Source organism: Musca autumnalis, unplaced genomic scaffold (genome assembly GCF_047663935.1).
Source record: "Musca autumnalis isolate F117 unplaced genomic scaffold, ASM4766393v1 scaffold_1, whole genome shotgun sequence".
In the NCBI taxonomy this organism is placed as follows: domain Eukaryota; kingdom Metazoa; phylum Arthropoda; class Insecta; order Diptera; family Muscidae; genus Musca; species Musca autumnalis.
The window spans coordinates 62,847,338-62,866,803 of NW_027411644.1; the positions used below are offsets into that span (position 1 = coordinate 62,847,338).

The 19,466-nt window shown below is 37.0% G+C and overlaps 1 protein-coding gene across 6 annotated transcripts in view; it reads right to left on the reverse strand.

Moving 5' to 3' along the window:
• Positions 1-11,937, reverse strand: part of pasha (microprocessor complex subunit partner of drosha) — a 28,781-nt gene extending 16,844 nt beyond the window's left edge. Inside the window, exons 1-4 of one of the 6 annotated variants that reach the window (XM_073978611.1) lie at positions 11,868-11,937; positions 11,057-11,385; positions 5,844-6,044; positions 5,645-5,787 (exon numbers count right to left, since the gene is read on the reverse strand). In XM_073978611.1, coding sequence (XP_073834712.1) covers positions 5,645-5,787; positions 5,844-6,044; positions 11,057-11,345 — 633 coding nt within the window. In that variant the 5' untranslated portion in view covers positions 11,346-11,385; positions 11,868-11,937. Of the gene's footprint in view, positions 1-5,644; positions 5,788-5,843; positions 6,045-11,056; positions 11,386-11,581 lie in introns of all 6 variants that reach the window. The other 5 variants (XM_073978619.1, XM_073978655.1, XM_073978639.1 and 2 more) reach the window with 5 other exon arrangements.
• Positions 11,938-19,466: the final 7,529 nt, after the last annotated feature.

Consider the following 19,466-nt stretch of genomic DNA (forward strand, 5'->3'; position numbering starts at 1 on the left):
TAGCTAGAAATTTCATCTCCTCAGCATTTGCAGCATTGGCTGTCTCTGTTGTTGGGGTTGTTTCAGGTTTTCCTATGCGTTTCCAAGTTGACTCAGAAATTATGCTTATGTCGGAGGCTGTATCCACTTGTAATTTCACTTGTTTTGAATTAATACTCACTGTGACATATTTTCTTAATTCCTTGAAGTGTACTTGCTTTGTTGACAATATAGTTTTTGTATTGAATTTTGATTTATTCTTGTTGAAATTCTGATGAGTCACACTGTTCTTCTTAGAATTTTGGTCATGATTGGTTTTGCTCTGTTGAGGTTTGTTGTTGTTGTGATTTGGTTTGCTCTGCCTGTGCATGCTGTTGCAAAAACCATCTTTGTGACCAATCTGTTGACACTTGGTACACTTGTGCTTGGAGTAGGGGCAATGTTTTGCATAATGCATATCTCCACAATACCAACATGCTGTTTTTGGTATCTTTTGTTTTTGTTGAGGCTTACCAATTTTGTTGCACTGTTTTTGACTTCCCTCAATTAGTGCTGTGTCACTTTTCAAATCCAAAATGCTTTGTGTTTCATCAACTAGCTTTTCTAGGTTGACTACTTCCTTACTTTCATTAAGATGCCTTAATAAACGGATTCTGATGTCACTGTCTTGTGATGATTTAAGACCAAGTATGAAAATTAAACACTTGAACTGGTCTGTAGTTAAGTCATCCAGTTTAAAAAGTTCACACTGAAGATTGACACGACTAGCGTATTCTTTAAAATCTTCATTTTCCATCTTTGTGATTTGGAGACACTTATAACGTAAACTTACTTGTGTTTCTGTTCGGCCAAATAGTCTTGTGAGATGCTTGATTGTGTCTGCCAATGAAAGTTCTTGAGGTTGTTTTGGTAACACGAAATTCTTGAATCGTTCATGAATGTGATTGGACATTTTTCTCCACAAAAGTCCTACTTTGTCTGCATCGTCCAGTGCACTTGCTTCCCTTTCGAAGATGTGTTTGAAACGATTGTACCACGATTCAAATAATAAACCACTGTCAGGCTCATAGTGAAAATCCGTCATGGAATTAGCTAAAGATTCCATGAGGTGGGCTTTTGCCACTGATGATTCTCCACCTGGAACTGATGATGAAACTGCGTTTGCACCTTGTTGTCCAGCGATGATTTGTGTGAGTTTATTTAGTAATTCCTGTTGTTGCGCAAATTGTTCCTGCTGCTTTGCTATTTGCTCTTGCTGCTGTGCAAGTAATTTTACAATATTCGCTTGTTCCGACATGTCTAGATTTTTCTAGTATCTGTGTTTTTAGCCGTTACAATTTTGTTAGAGACGCTGCCGTCGTATGTCTGTATGTGTGCGCTGCAAAAATGATGAAATTTCCCACGTTGCTATGGTGTGTGTGTTGAGCTGAAAAAAAATTCTGTATGTGTGAGACTGCAAACTGTTGTTTGTGTGAGTGTTGATCGCTGAAGATTTCTTGAAAATTCTTGTTAGAATATTCCTGATGAACTTGCGCCTGTGCGTTTTGATGTTTTCCTTGAAAATCTTCCTGCCACAACTTTTATTGTGTGCGATGTCTTGATGTTATTACGCAGCCTTGTTGAAAGTTCTGATGAAATTGTGAAATTCCTTTTTGTTACTGAGTGCTGTTTTCAATTCACAATCCTCGTCGCCAAATTGTTAGCGAGAATGATACATATTTGTTCCAAAATCCTCGTCGCCAAATTGTTAGCGAGAATGATTAATCTTTGTTCCAAAATCCTCGTCGCCAAATTGTTAGCGAGAATGATTAATCTTTGTTCCAAAATCCTCGTCGCCAAATTGTTATGTTCTTACGGAGGTGGTCGATTGAATGAAAGACGATGTTTAAACATAACAATCAATTCATTTATTGAATAAAACTTTAAGTTGTTTTATGAGTTGAAATAAAGTATTAATTATGAAGAACAATGAAATATAACGAAATATGTACAGATGAGATGTCTATTAATTGGTGGTTGCAAAGTGACTAACTGACTGTGTACTGACAATGAGTATAGAGAGATAATAACTTAAAACTACTGATGCATGCAACACTGCTATGATGCTGCCAGATTGTTGCATTTTATGTGGTAGTACTAGTGTTACCCTAATACAATTTTTGAAAATAAATGTATTATATTAAATATTTACCACAAATCCACCATTTCTAATTGTTTCTTATGTATTTTTCTTGTTTTCTTCGCAAATATCCGTTCGCATAACAGTACTAAAGAAATGTCAATTATCGTGCAGTCCAAGTGGTAAAACTGCGCAAATTTATCAATTTGTATACACAAAGTTAACATCCTGAGGACCTTTTTTGACCGATCCTTTCATAAACCGCTAATGGAAATTGGCTTAACATGGGCTCAAGGATCAAACTACAAAATTGTATGGGATATCAATCATTATATATTGTTCGAGGTAATAGCCAAATCTTAAACAACTCTATATTCAGGTTTTGTCTTTAAAAATCATTGAATTTCACAATAATTGCTCAATTTTGGGAAAAATCGCCACAAGGACAATAGCCTTTTTTGGGCTACCATCAAAGAACTTTTGTTTTCAAACAAACTTCAAATATATTGGATTTACTACTATCAACTAAAATATTTACAGTTTTGGTTGGATACTGAACCAAAAATATTTTTATATTTGAAAATTTTGCCTATTAGGCGAAGGTCATTTTTTATTAATTTTTTTAATTAATTTCTCGTTAGAGACGAGCTTACTGACCAAGATGCTTTTTGAAAAAGGAAAGTCGACGATAAAAAAAAAACAACTTGCATTTGAAAGAGGAAATAAGTTAGAGGATAGCGAAGCCGCCCCACAGTCGATGTGTCTGAGGAGCCTTCCTAAACCAAAGGCGAAACATGCATGTCACACAGTGGTGATTGTGTGGGTTCGTATCGTCGGCTTTCCTTTTTCAAAAAGCATCTTGGTCAGTAAGCTCGTCTCTAACGAGAAATTAATTAAAAAAATTAATAAAAAATGACCTTCGCCTAATAGGCAAAATTTTCAAATAAAAAATCAGCTTGAGCCAGGCTGGGGTTCGAACCCACGTCCTTGAAAGACACATGGGAAAAAGTGTTGTCACGGTGTGTTAGTGTTCAGAACCAAACTTATAACTTTCAAAGGCTACGCTAAGCGTTTGTCATGAAAGCCATACAAAGATTTGAACAAAAAAATTCAACTTTGTAAAAAAAACAACTTGCATTTGAAAGAGGAAATACGTTAGAGGATAGCGAAGCCGCCCCACAGTCGATGTGTCTGAGGAGCATTCCTAAACCAAAGGCGAAACATGCATGTCACACAGTGGTGATTGTGTGGGTTCGTATCGTCGGCTTTCCTTTTTCAAAAAGCATCTTGGTCAGTAAGCTCGTCTCTAACGAGAAATTAATTAAAAAAATTAATAAAAAATGACCTTCGCCTAATAGGCAAAATTTTCAAATAAAAAAATCAGCTTGAGCCAGGCTGGGGTACGAACCCACGTCCTTGAAATACACATGGAAAAAAGTGTTGTCACGGCGTGTTAGTGTTCAGAACCAAACTTATAACTTTCAAAGGCTACGCTAAGCGTTTGTCATGAAAGCCATACAAAGATTTGAACAAAAAAATTTAACTTTGTAAAAAAAACAACTTGCATTTGAAAGAGGAAATAAGTTAGAGGATAGCGAAGCCGCCCCACAGTCGATGTGTCTGAGGAGCCTTCCTAAACCAAAGGCGAAACATGCATGTCACACAGTGGTGATTGTGTGGGTTCGTATCGTCGGCTTTCCTTTTTCAAAAAGCATCTTGGTCAGTAAGCTCGTCTCTAACGAGAAATTAATTACAAAAATATTTTTATTGCCCTTTTTCTTACACACAAATACAAAATATGCCAAATAGGAGAAGTTTAACCATGTTTTTTGGACCATTCTCTTTTGTTGGTGGGCACTCCTATTATTTTGAACGCAACTGTATATTGACATAGCTGCGAGAGAGCTCTAAAACAAAACATAAATAATGTGTAGCGGAGCGTTAAGATACCCCTATTCTCCATAATAATCTGTTTGTGTTTCTGATCATCTACCCACAATAGACCGTTGTATTCCTTGTTCTGTCTATAAAAGAAAATAATTTGGCCTGTTCCCGTACTTTATAAAGTGGTAAAAGTTGTAAAAGTCGTAAACGATTTTCATATACATTTTGTGTACGGGAACGCAAAATGTGTAAAAGTGGTAAAAATTGTAAAAACTTTTTAGTTCTGGAACAGAGCTATTATTTTATCCATTTCTCCTGAAAATGATGTAACATGAAATAAAAAATGTAAACGTTGATAACTTGGTAACGAGTTAAGATTTTTAAACAATTCAAAAAACTATTTTGTAGACTGTAGACTTTACCGTTATGCTTTACCGGAATACCAAAATGGTCATTTTTAAAATGATCATTACAAATGATGCACCACAATAATCGATTAATAATTTCCAAATTTTTCGCTTTCTATGACATTTTAGTAAACAGAATGGTGGAATAATAGGTTCCCTATCGTTTTCAGTAGAATTGTCATTGATTTCGATAGAATAAATGATGTTCCTGACGTAATTTTGGCATGATTGTAATTAATGTCCCTTTGTAGGCAATTTGGCTAGAAATTTATAGTTTTTGAAGTTATTTTCCACAAAATGACTATGACGGCGATGTCTAGAGTACGTACAGACAATTTAATGGTATTTGGAAAGACCTATATCAGCCAGACTTGCTAGTCTAGTCTTTAACGGCGTTGCCTTGATAGAGGTAAAAATCAGGACATAGAACAAAATTTTTTGCACTTTTCTTTGAAAATAGTTTTTTTGTGCTTATTAAGAAAGAAAATGCTTTAAACCGGTTTTTTGTTCGTATGTAATATGCCTATACAACTACAAATTCCGTTAGATTTAACGATAATCAACAGAAGTGAAAATGTAGTCAGTTGTTGAGAACGATTAAAGTGTTTAGTATTGTTTGTGCATGTTCCTGAAATTTAATTCCCGTGGTGAGTATTTTTTCCGTTATTTGTATTATAATTTCCAAATCGCTAATGTTCATTTTTTGTCTGTATTAAATTATTTTATACTTTATAAAAAAAATTAAGACTTGCACATTTAAATCCAATAATCACGTTTCCATCATAGTCGTGTGCTCATTACCATGTGTATTTTCTAACCACGGTAATGACAAAAGGAACACGGGAATGATATTTTGAATATAAATTTGAGATTATTCAAACTATGATAATTATTTAATAAATTTATTATAGAATTATCAAACCTCCAAAAAATTGTTTAGAAATGCAGAGAAAAAAAATTAATTTCCGTGGGACTACTGTCACGTGGTTTTTAAAAAATCCTTAAATACCTAAATATACATGGCCCACCGCTAATTAATGCATAAAATTGTCTTATAAAACAGTATAAGCCGCAAAAATATTTATTTAAACCCATTTTAGCACTTCGCCGTTTTCGACCCCCAAAACCAGTCATTTCACAATATTAACCTATATATAATTTTCTCGATAGTATATGTGGTTAGTATTCCCGACTTTTCATAATTTGTGGAAGGTCCCAGTGGACCTTGCACATTTTATTGCTAATTAATCCTTACCCTTGCACTTCCAGTCCCCAGAAAATATGGCCTTGTCGTTGAAACGACCCGTGTCTTTTTGTGCAAATATAAAGGCATGCCACTGTTATGGGTGACCTGGACCCAGCCTTCTGGCAGTACTTCAAAATGATTGTGTCGCTTTTCTAGATAAAGAAATTTTGGATAAAATGTAATTATTCAAAAAATCAAACTAACTTACCTTCCAGTACCGTTTTAAAACGCTCCTCATATTTTGGCTTTTTGGAACCCTTTAAATCATCTGGCAAATTTTCATCCAATAAATGCTCAATTTCTTCATCGTCTAAATCTAAGTCGGAAGATTCATCACCGGCATCTTCATCATCACCATTTTGTTGGCTATTTCGCAACGGGCCATCACCACCGTTTTCACTGCCATTGTCTAAATATTTGGAGTTTTTGTTTATCAATAGAGAATGACATTAAGCGGTTGAGAGATTATGTACATATTTAAATTGGGAATGATTGGGGATTTTGTCATTGCTTCAACTAAGATTTTAAAAAATCATTGTTGACGAATTAAAAAAAAAACAAGTAAAAAAGTATCAGTCGGCTTTGCCGACAGAGATATACCCTCAGCATGTGTATATTGAAACACTTTTTTTCCAAAAAACGCATGTATTTAGGGAGTTTTAAAAATTTTGGGCGTTTGAACTGACAAAAATGTTGACTAGGATTTAATATCAAAAGTTTTGCGGAGGAGATACTAAAAAGAATGGATCTCCAGCCACTACATATGGTACCATAGGGATTTTTTAGAACTTCAGGGATGTTTGCTCAAGAAGTATGAACTTGCCCCTGAAACAACTTTTACCATCGCAATTGAGGCAGCAATGCAAGTTGCTTCAACAAAAATCAAAGTGATTCGAAAGCAGGTCTTAAAGTGAACATGTATCCGAAATTTTGAGTGGGAGGCACCGGATGGAGTGGACAAATATAGTCCATATTTGAACCTGATCTATATCTGGTAGATATATTAGGATGTGTAAAGTATGGACCAATTCGGCCACTCTCTTCAAGAGTTATCGTACGCACAATTTTTCCGAACATTTTTGAACTTTTGTGGGGGAGGTACCTGAAGGAGTGGACCGATATGGCTTATTTTCGAACTTAAACTATGTTTGGACAAAATATTACTAAGGCCAAACTTTGGACCGAATCGGCAGACCTGTTCGAGAGTTATTTTGCCCTCCAACCTCCTCACACGGTGTCATAGGGGTTTTTTGCAACTTTCAGGCTATTTTCTCAGGAAGTATGGACTTGCCCCTGATGAAACTTATACCGTCGTATGGAGGGCAGTGAATACAAGTTGCTAAAGCAAAAATCAAAGCGATTCGAGAGATGTTCCTAAACTGAACTTTTCCAAAATTTTGTGTGGGAGGTACCCGACGGAGTGGATTGATTGAGTCCATATTAAAACCTGATCTAAGTCTGGTACACGCTCCACGATGGGCAAAGTATGGACCAAGTCGGTTACACCCTTCAAGAGTTATCGTGCGTACAAATTTTCCGAACATTTTCGAACTTTTGTGGGGGAGGTACCGGAAGGAGTGGACCGATATAGCTCATCTTCGAACTTAAACTAAGTTTGGACAAAATATTACGAAAGCCAAAATTTGAACCGAATCGGTTCATCCCTTCGAGAGTTATCGTGCGCTCCAGCCAGACAGACAGACAGACGGACGGACATTGCTCAATCGACTCCAAATTGTCTGAAACACATTTCGTCCAAACATACTTGGGGTCTAAAACCATTATTTCGATGAGGCACATTTTGCCCGTATGAAAGTGTATATACCCTTCATAGCCTAAAGGCTGAGGGTATAAAAAGATACTCGCCGAGTTTACACTTATTTTGCAACTTTGAGTTGTACCACCTCACAAATCCATTAAAGTTTTAATAAATAAAATACACCCTCCCACTTCTTATTTACACAATTTTTTCACCTGACTCAATAACATCCATTCGCAAAATCGGTATCATACGCATTTTAACAGATGTTTTTTGTTTGTTGTTATGGTTTGTTTCAATACGAAATGTTATGGATAAAATATCATATTCTACTTTTTTGTCATGCAACGTGTTTTAGAGAGATTTTTAGTTTTTTTTTTATCTTAGTTGTCACTACATTATATCTTCCGTTTTTTTTTTCAACACACCGATCCGTAGACTAACAATTCATTTGTCTAATGAAGATCTATTTGAAAACAAAATTAAAAGCACAGCCTCTTTCTTTACTGTGTGTTGAACTTCTTATCTTCTTATCGCCGCAATCTATAATAAGAGTTGAGAATGAGCGTTAATGTTGATTTTGTGATAAGAAAAATGTTAGATTTGATTTTCCCTGTGATTTGTGTGAATGCGCGATAAAAAGGCATGACAGATATGTTATTAGTACAGGTTGTGGGTAGTTAGGAACGTGGCCGGAATTTTAACATAATTAAATAGTTTGTTGTTTACATTGCCCTAACTGTTTCCGCTACAGATTTATCTCAATTCTAAGATGACCTATCTTCAACCAAGGACAAAATTGAAATACTTTTCTATTAGGAAACTAAGTGAAAGGGGCAATATGTTAAGCCAAGAGCCTATTACATCAGTCATTAGGAAAACATAAAAATTCTTAAAAACAAATATTTGGTCTGTTCCAGAACTACAAGAATCTCCTAATTTTTACTATTTTTCTCGATATCATAAAGGGAAAATTGTTATCGTAGTAAAAATTTGTAGATTTTCCAGGTACTGGAACAAAAATAATGTGTTGGGTCCCGGGTCATTGCAACATCGAAGGAAATGAAATAGCGGATGACCTGGGGCTTTGCGGATCACAATCAACCGATATTGAAGTCTACAACTTATTCAAGCCATCCTATCTATGAATAAGTCCGACCTGAAATGAACGGTGGGAATAATCACGGGTCACTGCAGAATAAGGGGTCGATTATGGATGGCAACTCAACTGAAGTTGCGTTACCAGAAGTGAAAATCACACAATAAAAATAAGTGAAACGAAGTGGCTTCAGAGAGCATGAAATACTGTGCCACTAAAAAGTGGAATTCTCTCTCTACTAAACAACTAAAATCTTCAATATCATAAATCTCTGGTTCATCTCTCTTAAATCTCTGTTACATATATTCACACAATGGATCACAGCCACGCAGCCTTCAACCTAAACTTCGTCTTGTATCTGTAGAAGACCTACGTAGAAGTTTTTTATCTATAGAAGGCCTGTAAAAGAAGTCCGTAGAAGACCCATATGGAAGGTCTTTTATTTGTTGAAGGCCCACATAGAAGGTCTTCTATCTGTAGAAAACCCACGTAGAAGGTTCCTATCTATAGCAGACCTTTGTAGACCCACATAGAGGGTCTTCTATCTGTAAAAGACCCACGTAGAAAGTCTTATATTTGCAAAAGACACACACGGAAGGTCTTCTTTCTGTTGAAGACCCACATGGAAGTTCTTTTACCTGTAAAAACCCACATCGAAGGTCTTTTATCTGTTGAAGACCCACGTAAAAGGTATTCGATCTGTAGAAAACCAACATAAAATGTTTCCGTCTATAGAAGACCTGTGTAGACAGTCTTCTGTCTGTAAAATACCCACATAGAAGTTCTTCTATATGTAGAAGATCCATATGGAAGGTCTTCTATCTGTAGAAAAACCACATAGAATTTCTTCTACCTGTAGAAACCCACATGGATGGTATTTTATCTGTTAAAGATCCAGATAGAAGGTCTTCCATCCATAGAAGACCCATATAGAAGTTCTTCTAACTGTAGGAGACCCCCATTGAAGGTCTTCTATCCGTTTAAGACCCACATAGAATTTATTCTATCTGTAGAAGACCTACGTACAAGGTTTCTACCTATAGAAGACCTGTGTTAGTCTTCAATCTGTGGGCTTACACGCAAACTGTGGCTTCTGTGCACTTTCACGGCCAATATCCACCCAGAGAAGTATGGACTTCGGTTTTAAGAACAATAATCCCTATATCTGAAAAACTTCTAAGACATCACAAGACCGCGCCTAAACCCCACTTAATCCTAAAATGTTCCTACAAATTGGAATATACCCCAAAACAGACGGCCTGCGATCGAGGATTTAAGACTTTCACCTATAGACAGGTGCAAAAGTCGGCTACGCGAACGAACTTTGAGGACTATGCGATTTTTTGGAACTGTGATGGCCCATATCGCGGGAAGTATGGACGTCCCATAGAAAAAATATATATTGTTATATTCAGGACATTGAGACCTATCTTTAATAAAAAAATTCAAAATAATCAGGAGGTCGCGTGAAAATCCGACTTATGCCCATGAACCGCCATAGTACCCCAGTACTGAAGTTGCAGCTCCCACCTTGGATCTTAATTCCGCGGTTGTCAGTCACCAGTAGAGCTCAGGGAAATTGTTCAACGTTACATGTCACTGGATGGCATAAAATTCGTGCCTTAACAGGCCAGATCCAATGATATATGAAATAATATGCGGTAAATTAAATGTCTACATCCCTACAATCCCACGGTAGCGGGTTCTTTTGTACCGGATTGACCCGTAATCAAGTGTTTCGGTCAGTGGCTACCAACCCAGCATCAAACATATGCTATAACAACAACTACATCCCTAAACTTTAAACTGTCAATTTAGCTAGTAGATCTGCAGCCCCACTTTCACCTGAAGAACAGCGGAGATGGGCAGGTCCTTGAATGTACAGGTCGACCCACACCTGTACGACCCGGCCTAACCCACATGCCCAAAAAATCAAATTGACTATAAAGATCAAAGTGGGACCTTTCGAAATAACTACTAAAAAAAACTCCATATTGCCTTGTGTAATACCAGGTTATACTACCTACTAAAATAATGCAATGCAAAAAACTCCATTTTTTATCCGAACCTCAAAAAAAGGAACAATGCAAATCGGTATGAATTTCTTGCTCATATAGTCTCTCTTTATACTGATAGCTACGATGTATATTTCACCATCCGAGATCTAAACCTATTTTAAAATTGAACTCTATTTTTTTAACTGAAATGTAAGACCTTTCTTTTTGGGTAGCTGCAAAACCTTCTTTGTGTGCAAAGTCTCCATTAACTTAGACTTAGGTCCTTCATGAAATGTTAATACTTGCATACCGGTTATAGTTCTTCCCTAACTTGTTGTTTACCTTAACATAAAGTTTGGTCTGCTTTTACTACGATAACAATTTTCAACTGCCCCACCAAATCTACTCATCTAACTCCAGTGGATCTGTGGTTACATCCCATCGAGGCAGCCACTTTCCCGGAACTAGAGATAGACCCACAGCGAGATTGAACAGAGGAACGAACATACAAACATAATAATAAACACTGTTACAACAACAACAAAAATCTATAAAATTATACTTACCCTCTTCATCGTCATCTGAATTCGAGCCAACTTCATCGAGGACCTGAAAATGTCGCAGCTGTTGATCCAAAGTCTGGCTGTTGCTATCCTCTTCGGCACGATTACGCATCTCTTCTATGGCGCTCAAAGAAAAACCAGCAACTTTCATTGCTTTGGCATGATCATCCAAAGATGATGCTTGAGATCCATCGCTTAACTTGACTTTCTTACAATCGGGACCATCTTGTTCCGCCACCGAAGATGATGAACCAGATAATTCCATTTTATTGTCATCATTATCATTTTCCATTTTTGTAGCAATTTCTTTAAATTATTCTTATTAACAACTACTAAACAAAATACATAAAGATAGGTGTAGAACATTTCCGTAGAAGACATTGGGCTAAACTCGTTTTAATAACCAATTAATGATTAAATCCAACATAATTTATGGCTGTCTTGCAAAATGCTTTACCAACAGGAGGACAGCATACAGAATTGGATTAAATCTAATTGATTATGTGCGAGTGCCCCCGGTAAACTAACAACAACAATAACATAAATCCACTATTTTTTCCAAAAAGAGGTGTCGTTTTTCCAGTCCTTTTATGTTTTCTTTTGTTAACTCCTTGATGAGTTTATCAAATCAGTTCGTGTTCTTTCATGTCGTCTGTCGTCCACGAAGCCACTTTCACAATGGTTTTTGATATCATATTATAATTTATATTGCATAAAAAATTGACATAAAACCTATTGCAAAAGTACTTCACAATATTTTTTTGTTTATTTTAAATTGTTTGTTTAATATATGGAAAATTAATACACAAAAAACCTTCAAACGTTGAATGCAAAAAAGCAGCAAAAAATAGTGCAGTTTTTCATTAAATAACCGAGTACAGGGTACAGGGTATTCATAGACACGATTGCCAAACAGCTGTTTGTCTATACCATAAATTAAAACGGAAAATGTTTGACGAGAGTAATTTTCTCATATTGGCTTTATGCGGCACATACATTTACTGCCAAACTGAAGTACATCGGCGATAAGAAACAAAAAACATTGTATATTATTTGTCATTTGTAAAGCAATTGACAATACGGAAGTCACCCAATATAACCCAGCAAAAAGTTTGCATCCGCGGATGCTGTTGAATTACTACAAGTGTACAGTACATTTGCCGTTGGAGTACATCTTTTCCTATGAATTCACTTATGAATTTTACAAGAGAGAGCGCAGCTAGATGCACTCTATTTTGCTTCCACAGCACACAGCTAGGATGCACTCCGTTTTTGATCCAAATCACAGCTATTGATGTAGGTCTGTCTGGTTACCCTAAAATTTGTAACAATTTGTACCAATTGTTGCTCGAAGTCGTCTGTTAAGACAAAAAAACCAGCAATAGAGAGCGATTCGAGAGAGACATTTTGACAGTTCTTTCACTGAGAGATTGCAAATTCTTGCTGGACAAATTTCTTCTAGCAGCAACTAGCAATTCTTCTTCTTCCTGAAAACAATCAATCATCTGTTTTTAATTAGTTGTTGATTTATGTTTGTGAAAATTAAAAACAATTTTATTGTGGAAATAACATAGTCTAATTGTATTGTTTTATGGAGAACAAATTTGTAAAGTGGAAAAATACTTTTTTGTTAAATTTTCTTTTTTATTTTTAATAAAATACAACGTGTTTGCTTCCTTTATTGGAGGACAAAAGCTGAAAACAGATACAACGTTTGATTTAAGTTTTGCGTTGGGCGTCGAGAAAAAAACAACAACAACAGGGCGACGACGATACCAAAGTCCAGCGTTTATCTGTTTGCCGGCATATATTTCAAATGAATTTGAATTTTTCGGCATCATGCCCAACAGTGTAAAAACGGCCAAAACGACACAAAACTTTATCCAAACGTTGTATCTGTTTACAGCTAAATTGTTCTGTTTTGGCAAGCCGGCTGATTGCTTGCTGGTTTTTGCTGGGAAGGTGTCTGTTTACTTTTTACAATTTTCTAGCAAAAGAGAATAAAAACCCCTTACTCTCTGAGAAAGTTCTTGCTGGAAAATTCTTGCTGGAAAAGTAACCAGACAGACTTAATGCAAGCTATTGCGAAATATCCCAGAATAAATAAAATTCATTTATTATTTGTGTAATTTTTGGTGCAGTCAATATTAACTTTTCTACCCCTCAAAACTATGTGGAGTATCGCGACTACCATAATATTGATTGGGATAGCATACATAATTATTTGGTTGGCACTGACTTTAGTAGTATATTCCTAACATCGGACGTTAATGCGTTGCTGTCGTTTTTAGATGCTCTTGTCAATAACCTGTTTTCTTTTGTTCCTATTGTCAGAAAACGCATCTCTTCCGGTTCGGAACCATGGTTGAAAAGTCGATCTATTATGTTATCGAAATCACTACGAGATATGGCATATAGGCACTATTTGAGTTATCCTACCCAACCAAATTGGTTAGCATACTGTGGCCTTAGAAACAGGGCCAAGTCTGTACTTAGAAGTGTACGTAGGAAGTATTATATTGTTACGAATGTAACTGATAGGTTTAAGTTAGTTTAGTTTAATTTCCGTTAATTTAAAAATTTGAATTGTAACGTAAAGTTTTTATTACGCAGTTACTTTATTTAAGCAACAACAACTACCATGTAGAACTCTCTTCATCATTCTAGTCGTTACATTACCTTTTGTTAATGTTCTTTTGTTTGTTTGTTTTGCGACAATAATGTAATTATCGTCTAGTTCCTACTTCTTGTATTTCGTGTAGTTGTTTGTTGTTGTAGTTACGTCATTACTGTGCTTGTATGTATGTGAGTATGGTTGTTCGCTTAGTGCGAATGTGCGTCTGTGTGTTCGTTGTACAGATTCGAGGTGTTGCCATATGCTCTAGATATTTCTCGAACAGGGAGACTTTGGGATATAAATGCAGGGGAACTGGCAATGACGAGTAGTCGTGTTTTAAGCGTTGAACTGAACAGATCGGTTAAATAAGAGCTGCGTGCTAACTAGAGACTTGCTGTGTGCTTTGTAATTAAAGTCGGTTCTGAATAAGTGTAATAAAGTAAATAAAGCATTGTAGAAACGTAATCTAAAACGAACCCTGTTTTATTTGGTACAAATCGTATCGGGGAATAAAACAACGTCTACACGGAGATTAGTTAAATCTAATTCCGTAACAATTGGTGTCAGCAGTGAGATTACGATCATCCTACAATGAAGTTTAAGGATCTGCGAGTGGAAGACTTGAAGAAGGAGCTAAGTAAGTTGGAGTTGTGTTCTACTGGCAACAAGGCCGAACTACAAAAACGCTTGTTGGAAGAGTTCGAGCGCCGTGGAATGAACATCGATGAATATGAGTTCGAGAAGGAGGAAGTCGAGTTATCGGCAAAGGGCGAATCCAGCGTTGAGGAAGTTTCGTCGGTAGTTGCCAGGGGTGACGATTTGAAATCAATGCTGGCTATGATGATGGAGAAATTAGATGCTAAAATGGAAGAAAATTCCAGAAAGAGCGAAGAAACTTCCAGACTTATGATGGAAATGAAAGCAGAAAATTGTAGAATGGTTGAAGAAAATTCCAGAAAATTAGAGGAAAAGTTGGAGGAGAACTCTAGAAAAATTACCGAAAACTTAATGGCAGAAAATTCTAGGATGTTTGAAGAAAATTCAAGAAACTTAAAAGAGGAGTTGGAAGGGAATTCTAGAAAAATTAACGAGAAACTCGAGAACATCACGATAGTGATTGAAAAGAGAGTAGAAAACGTGGAGGTGCAAATTAAAGAGTTGGATAAAAAGATTCTGTCTGTTGACGAGAAATTTCTGGCCCATGACGAGAAATTTGTGAACCTGGAGAAGAAAATGTCGGAACTGGAAATTAAAGGCGGTCCAGTGAGAGCTATCCATAACGCGTTAAAAATTAAGCCTCCAGTGTTCGACGGCTCTACCTCTTTCAATGTGTTCAAATTACAGTTCGAGACAATGGCTGCTAGAGATTCTTGGAACGACAACGACAAAGCGGTATCACTCCTGATGTCATTGAAGGGTGATGCTGCTGACGTATTACAGAGTATTCCCGCCGCTTCTAGGAACAACTATGGAGATATAATGGCTGCTCTTGAACGTAGGTACGGTAGTGAACACAAGCAAGAGATCTACCGAATGGAACTGAGGGGAAGAGTCCAGAAGCCAAATGAGACTTTACAAGACTTTGCGGCTGATATAGAGCGGTTGGCGCAGTTGGCATATCCAGGAGAGACACATCCATTGGTGGACCGCATAAAGATTGAGACATTTGCAAGTGGTATTCGTGATCCAGAGATAAAATTTGCGACGTATGCGGCACCGATAGGAACATTTGCAGAAACCGTGTCATTTGCCCTGGCCCAAGAAACCGCGAAGATGCTGGTGAAACCTAAAGCTTACAACGTGCGGAGGCTGCAAGTTGAGGACAACAATTCCCAGACCGTTGTCGACCTGCTGAAAGATGCACTGATGCGTGTGAAACGAGGGGCTGCTAGAACGAAAAAGACTTGTTATAACTGTCGTAAAGCTGGACACATTGCACGAGAATGCATATTGGAACGACCAAGGCCCAGATCCACCTCACCGCCTTCAAAAAGCGACGACCAACCGGTGGCGAAGAATCTGGAAAGAGAGATATCAGGTGAATCAAATAAAATGAATTCCGTCGATCACGAGGCGCCGCTGGCAGAGGATGAAAACGATGGTCCCACAATTTCTATAGCCATAGTCCAGCAGAAGAACCACAACTTAACGGTGAAAGGCTTCGTCAATGGTGTATTGCGTACCTTGACATTGGACACCGGTGCAACAAAGTCCATTATTAGACCGGATTTGGTGAAAGGGAAGGTATTGCCATTAAATGGAGTCAAATTGCGGACGGCCACAGGCGAGACTACAACGGTGCATGGAAAGGCCTACCAAAGGCTAAGTATGGGTAGGAAATCGGTAAATTTCGATTTTATAGTGGCCGATATTGTGGACGAAGTTATACTTGGTGTAGACTTCATGATTGCCTTCGATATAAACCTGGACATAAAGCACCGTGTGATGACTTGGTCCAATGTGGAAATACCGATTAATGTGGGTTACAAAGAGAAGAAGAGCATGTGTCGCCCTAGCGCAGAATCTGACGAAATCGCTGTAGATGTCCGTACGCTGAAGGTGGAAGCCGCCGAAAAATGGCCAGTACGAAAGCGGAAAAATCTCGCAACGAGGAGGAAAAAGCGAAGATGTACGTCGAGGAAACGTCCATCGAAAAGCGGCCGTACAACAAGGAAAGACAAGTCCGATGAAGACCAGGTGGCACTTAGGAAGGTGACCACAAAGAAAGAAGGTATAACGTCAAGATTCCTGGAGAGAAAGCAACGTCCAGAAGAGCAAGAGTCCAAAGCTGACGCAGTAGAGGGTACATCTAAATCAGTTGCCACCACTACAGAACGAGAACTGCATCTAGTCAAGAGGAACAGGCTTAAGCGGGAGGCAGTGTTACCAATGCCCATACCACCGAGAGGGAACTGTGCCTATTCGGGACGAACAGGCTTAAGCGGGAGGCAATGTTACGAATGTAACTGATAGGTTTAAGTTAGTTTAGTTTAATTTCCGTTAATTTAAAAATTTGAATTGTAACGTAAAGTTTTTATTACGCAGTTACTTTATTTAAGCAACAACAACTACCATGTAGAACTCTCTTCATCATTCTAGTCGTTACATTACCTTTTGTTAATGTTCTTTTGTTTGTTTGTTTTGCGACAATAATGTAATTATCGTCTAGTTCCTACTTCTTGTATTTCGTGTAGTTGTTTGTTGTTGTAGTTACGTCATTACTGTGCTTGTATGTATGTGAGTATGGTTGTTCGCTTAGTGCGAATGTGCGTCTGTGTGTTCGTTGTACAGATTCGAGGTGTTGCCATATGCTCTAGATATTTCTCGAACAGGGAGACTTTGGGATATAAATGCAGGGGAACTGGCAATGACGAGTAGTCGTGTTTTAAGCGTTGAACTGAACAGATCGGTTAAATAAGAGCTGCGTGCTAACTAGAGACTTGCTGTGTGCTTTGTAATTAAAGTCGGTTCTGAATAAGTGTAATAAAGTAAATAAAGCATTGTAGAAACGTAATCTAAAACGAACCCTGTTTTATTTGGTACAAATCGTATCGGGGAATAAAACAACGTCTACACGGAGATTAGTTAAATCTAATTCCGTAACAATATGCAATTTTTTGGTAGGCTTGGACCGACACAAATCTGGAGTCATCTTCGTGCTTGTGGTGTAGTTGGTGTTGACAATCACGATGCTCATTTTGACGCTAATGCATTAAACGATTTTTTTACAGAAAGTAATGGTGATAGAGATGTAGGTAGTTTAGAGTTTGCTGATGTTGATGGGCAAGTACATACTTTCTCATTTAACTGCGTTTTTGAAATTGATGTTTTTGATGCTTTACAGCGTGTTAAATCACAATCAGTTGGTGTAGATGGCATACCTGTAAAATTTCTAAAACTCATTTTCCCATATATATCAAGATATATGACTCATTTCTTTAATGCTATATTTACTACTTCCGTCTTCCCCAATGCGTGGAAAGTAGCAAGAGTTGTTCCTATCCCTAAAGTTAAAGGACTTCATACGATTGAAAACATGAGACCCATAAGTATATTACCAGCGCTCTCTAAGGTGGCGGAGCACCTTATTAAAGAACAAATTCAAATGTTTCTTGATAACCGTAAAATTATCTACAACTGTCAATATGGCTTCAGGCGTGGTCTCAGCACTACTTCTCTTTTGGTTGACCTCACGGATCTAGTTAGGGAGACAATTGAAGGAGGCGACAGTGGTATTCTCGTTGCTTTGGACTTGTCCAAAGCATTTGATCGAGTAGATTATTCAACGCTGATTGAGAAACTAAGAACTAATGCCAAGTTTACACTTGCGCTCCAAAATCCATTGGATTTCACGAAATCCTGAAATACACCCCGGTGTTTACACTTATTTTTTGTTGATTTCAAACATATCACAATGATCAAGGTAGATGCATATGTGCAGCTGATTGAACATGAATTTTCAAAACAAGCAAAATAGCGCCGAATAACACCCTCTTCTCCTGTTTTCTGCCATACAATTTTAACCTATTAGAAGCTAGCAGCAAGCATGTTCATATTTTCATTGGTATCTAATATTATAGCTGATACGTTGATTTTGACATTTCTGCTGGAGTTTTTGCAATTTCCGTAATTTTTCCGTTTCCGTATTTTTTATGAAATTTGTATGGGGGAGAAATTTTTTACAATTAGATCTATTTTCTAAAATTACCATTAAAAAAGTACGGGAACACAATAAAAAATTGCATTGTATCAAAGTTATTTAATATTTTTTCACGTTCTTTACAAATTTTGATAGTAAAATTTGTTGTTTCAGCAATTCGCACATCTACCTTGTTTATTGTGATACGTGAAAAGTGTTGCAACTTTTGGTACTTTTTTAGGCAAAAGCAAGGTTGTATATCATGTGTACTGTGATTTCGATGTTGATTTCGCTGAAATCACGAAATGAGATGATTTCATTTTTGTATGCGAAATCATGATAAATTTTGCATGATTCCGCGCGAAATCACGAAACGCCTTCGAAATCACGAAAAGACGCCGAATGTAAACCAAACATAAATATATGTTTGATCTAACATCATGCAAATTGATTTCCTCTTACTTAACAGGACGTTCCCAGTATGTTTCTCTTAACGATAATGCTTCCAGAAGGCGTAATATATATAGTGGCGTACCCCAAGGATCCATTTTGGGCCCACTTCTTTTTATTCTCTATATGAATGATATTGGTAGTTGTATTGTTAGCAATGAATGTCGTCCTTTTTTGTATGCGGATGATATTCACTTATTTTTCAGTGGTAAGACTGTTTCTCAATTAGAGTTAAATGTGAATAATACCTTACGAGCCGTTTCGAGTTGGTTGCAAAACAATCATTTGGTAGTTAATGTTTCCAAGACCAAAGCTATGCTGTTTGGACCTATTTGTCGTGTTGATAGTAGTTTGAACATACATATTGATGGTTTGGCGATTGATTTTATTGATCAAATAAAGTGTTTAGGAGTTATTATTGATTCTAAACTAGATTTTTCTGCACATATTGATGCTTTATATCCTAGAGTGATAAATATGCTTCGCAAATTGTATGCCACAAATATTTTTTTGCCCTTCTTTGTGAAAAGAAATCTAGCGTATTCTATGCTAATATCATTAATTTCTTATGGTATAGAAGTCATATCAGGAACAACAGACGAAAATTTTATTAAATTAGAGAAACTTTTTAATATGATTGTCCGATTCGTTTATAATCTGCGTAGGTCACAACATATTTCTGTTCATGCTACCAATTTTTTAGGAGT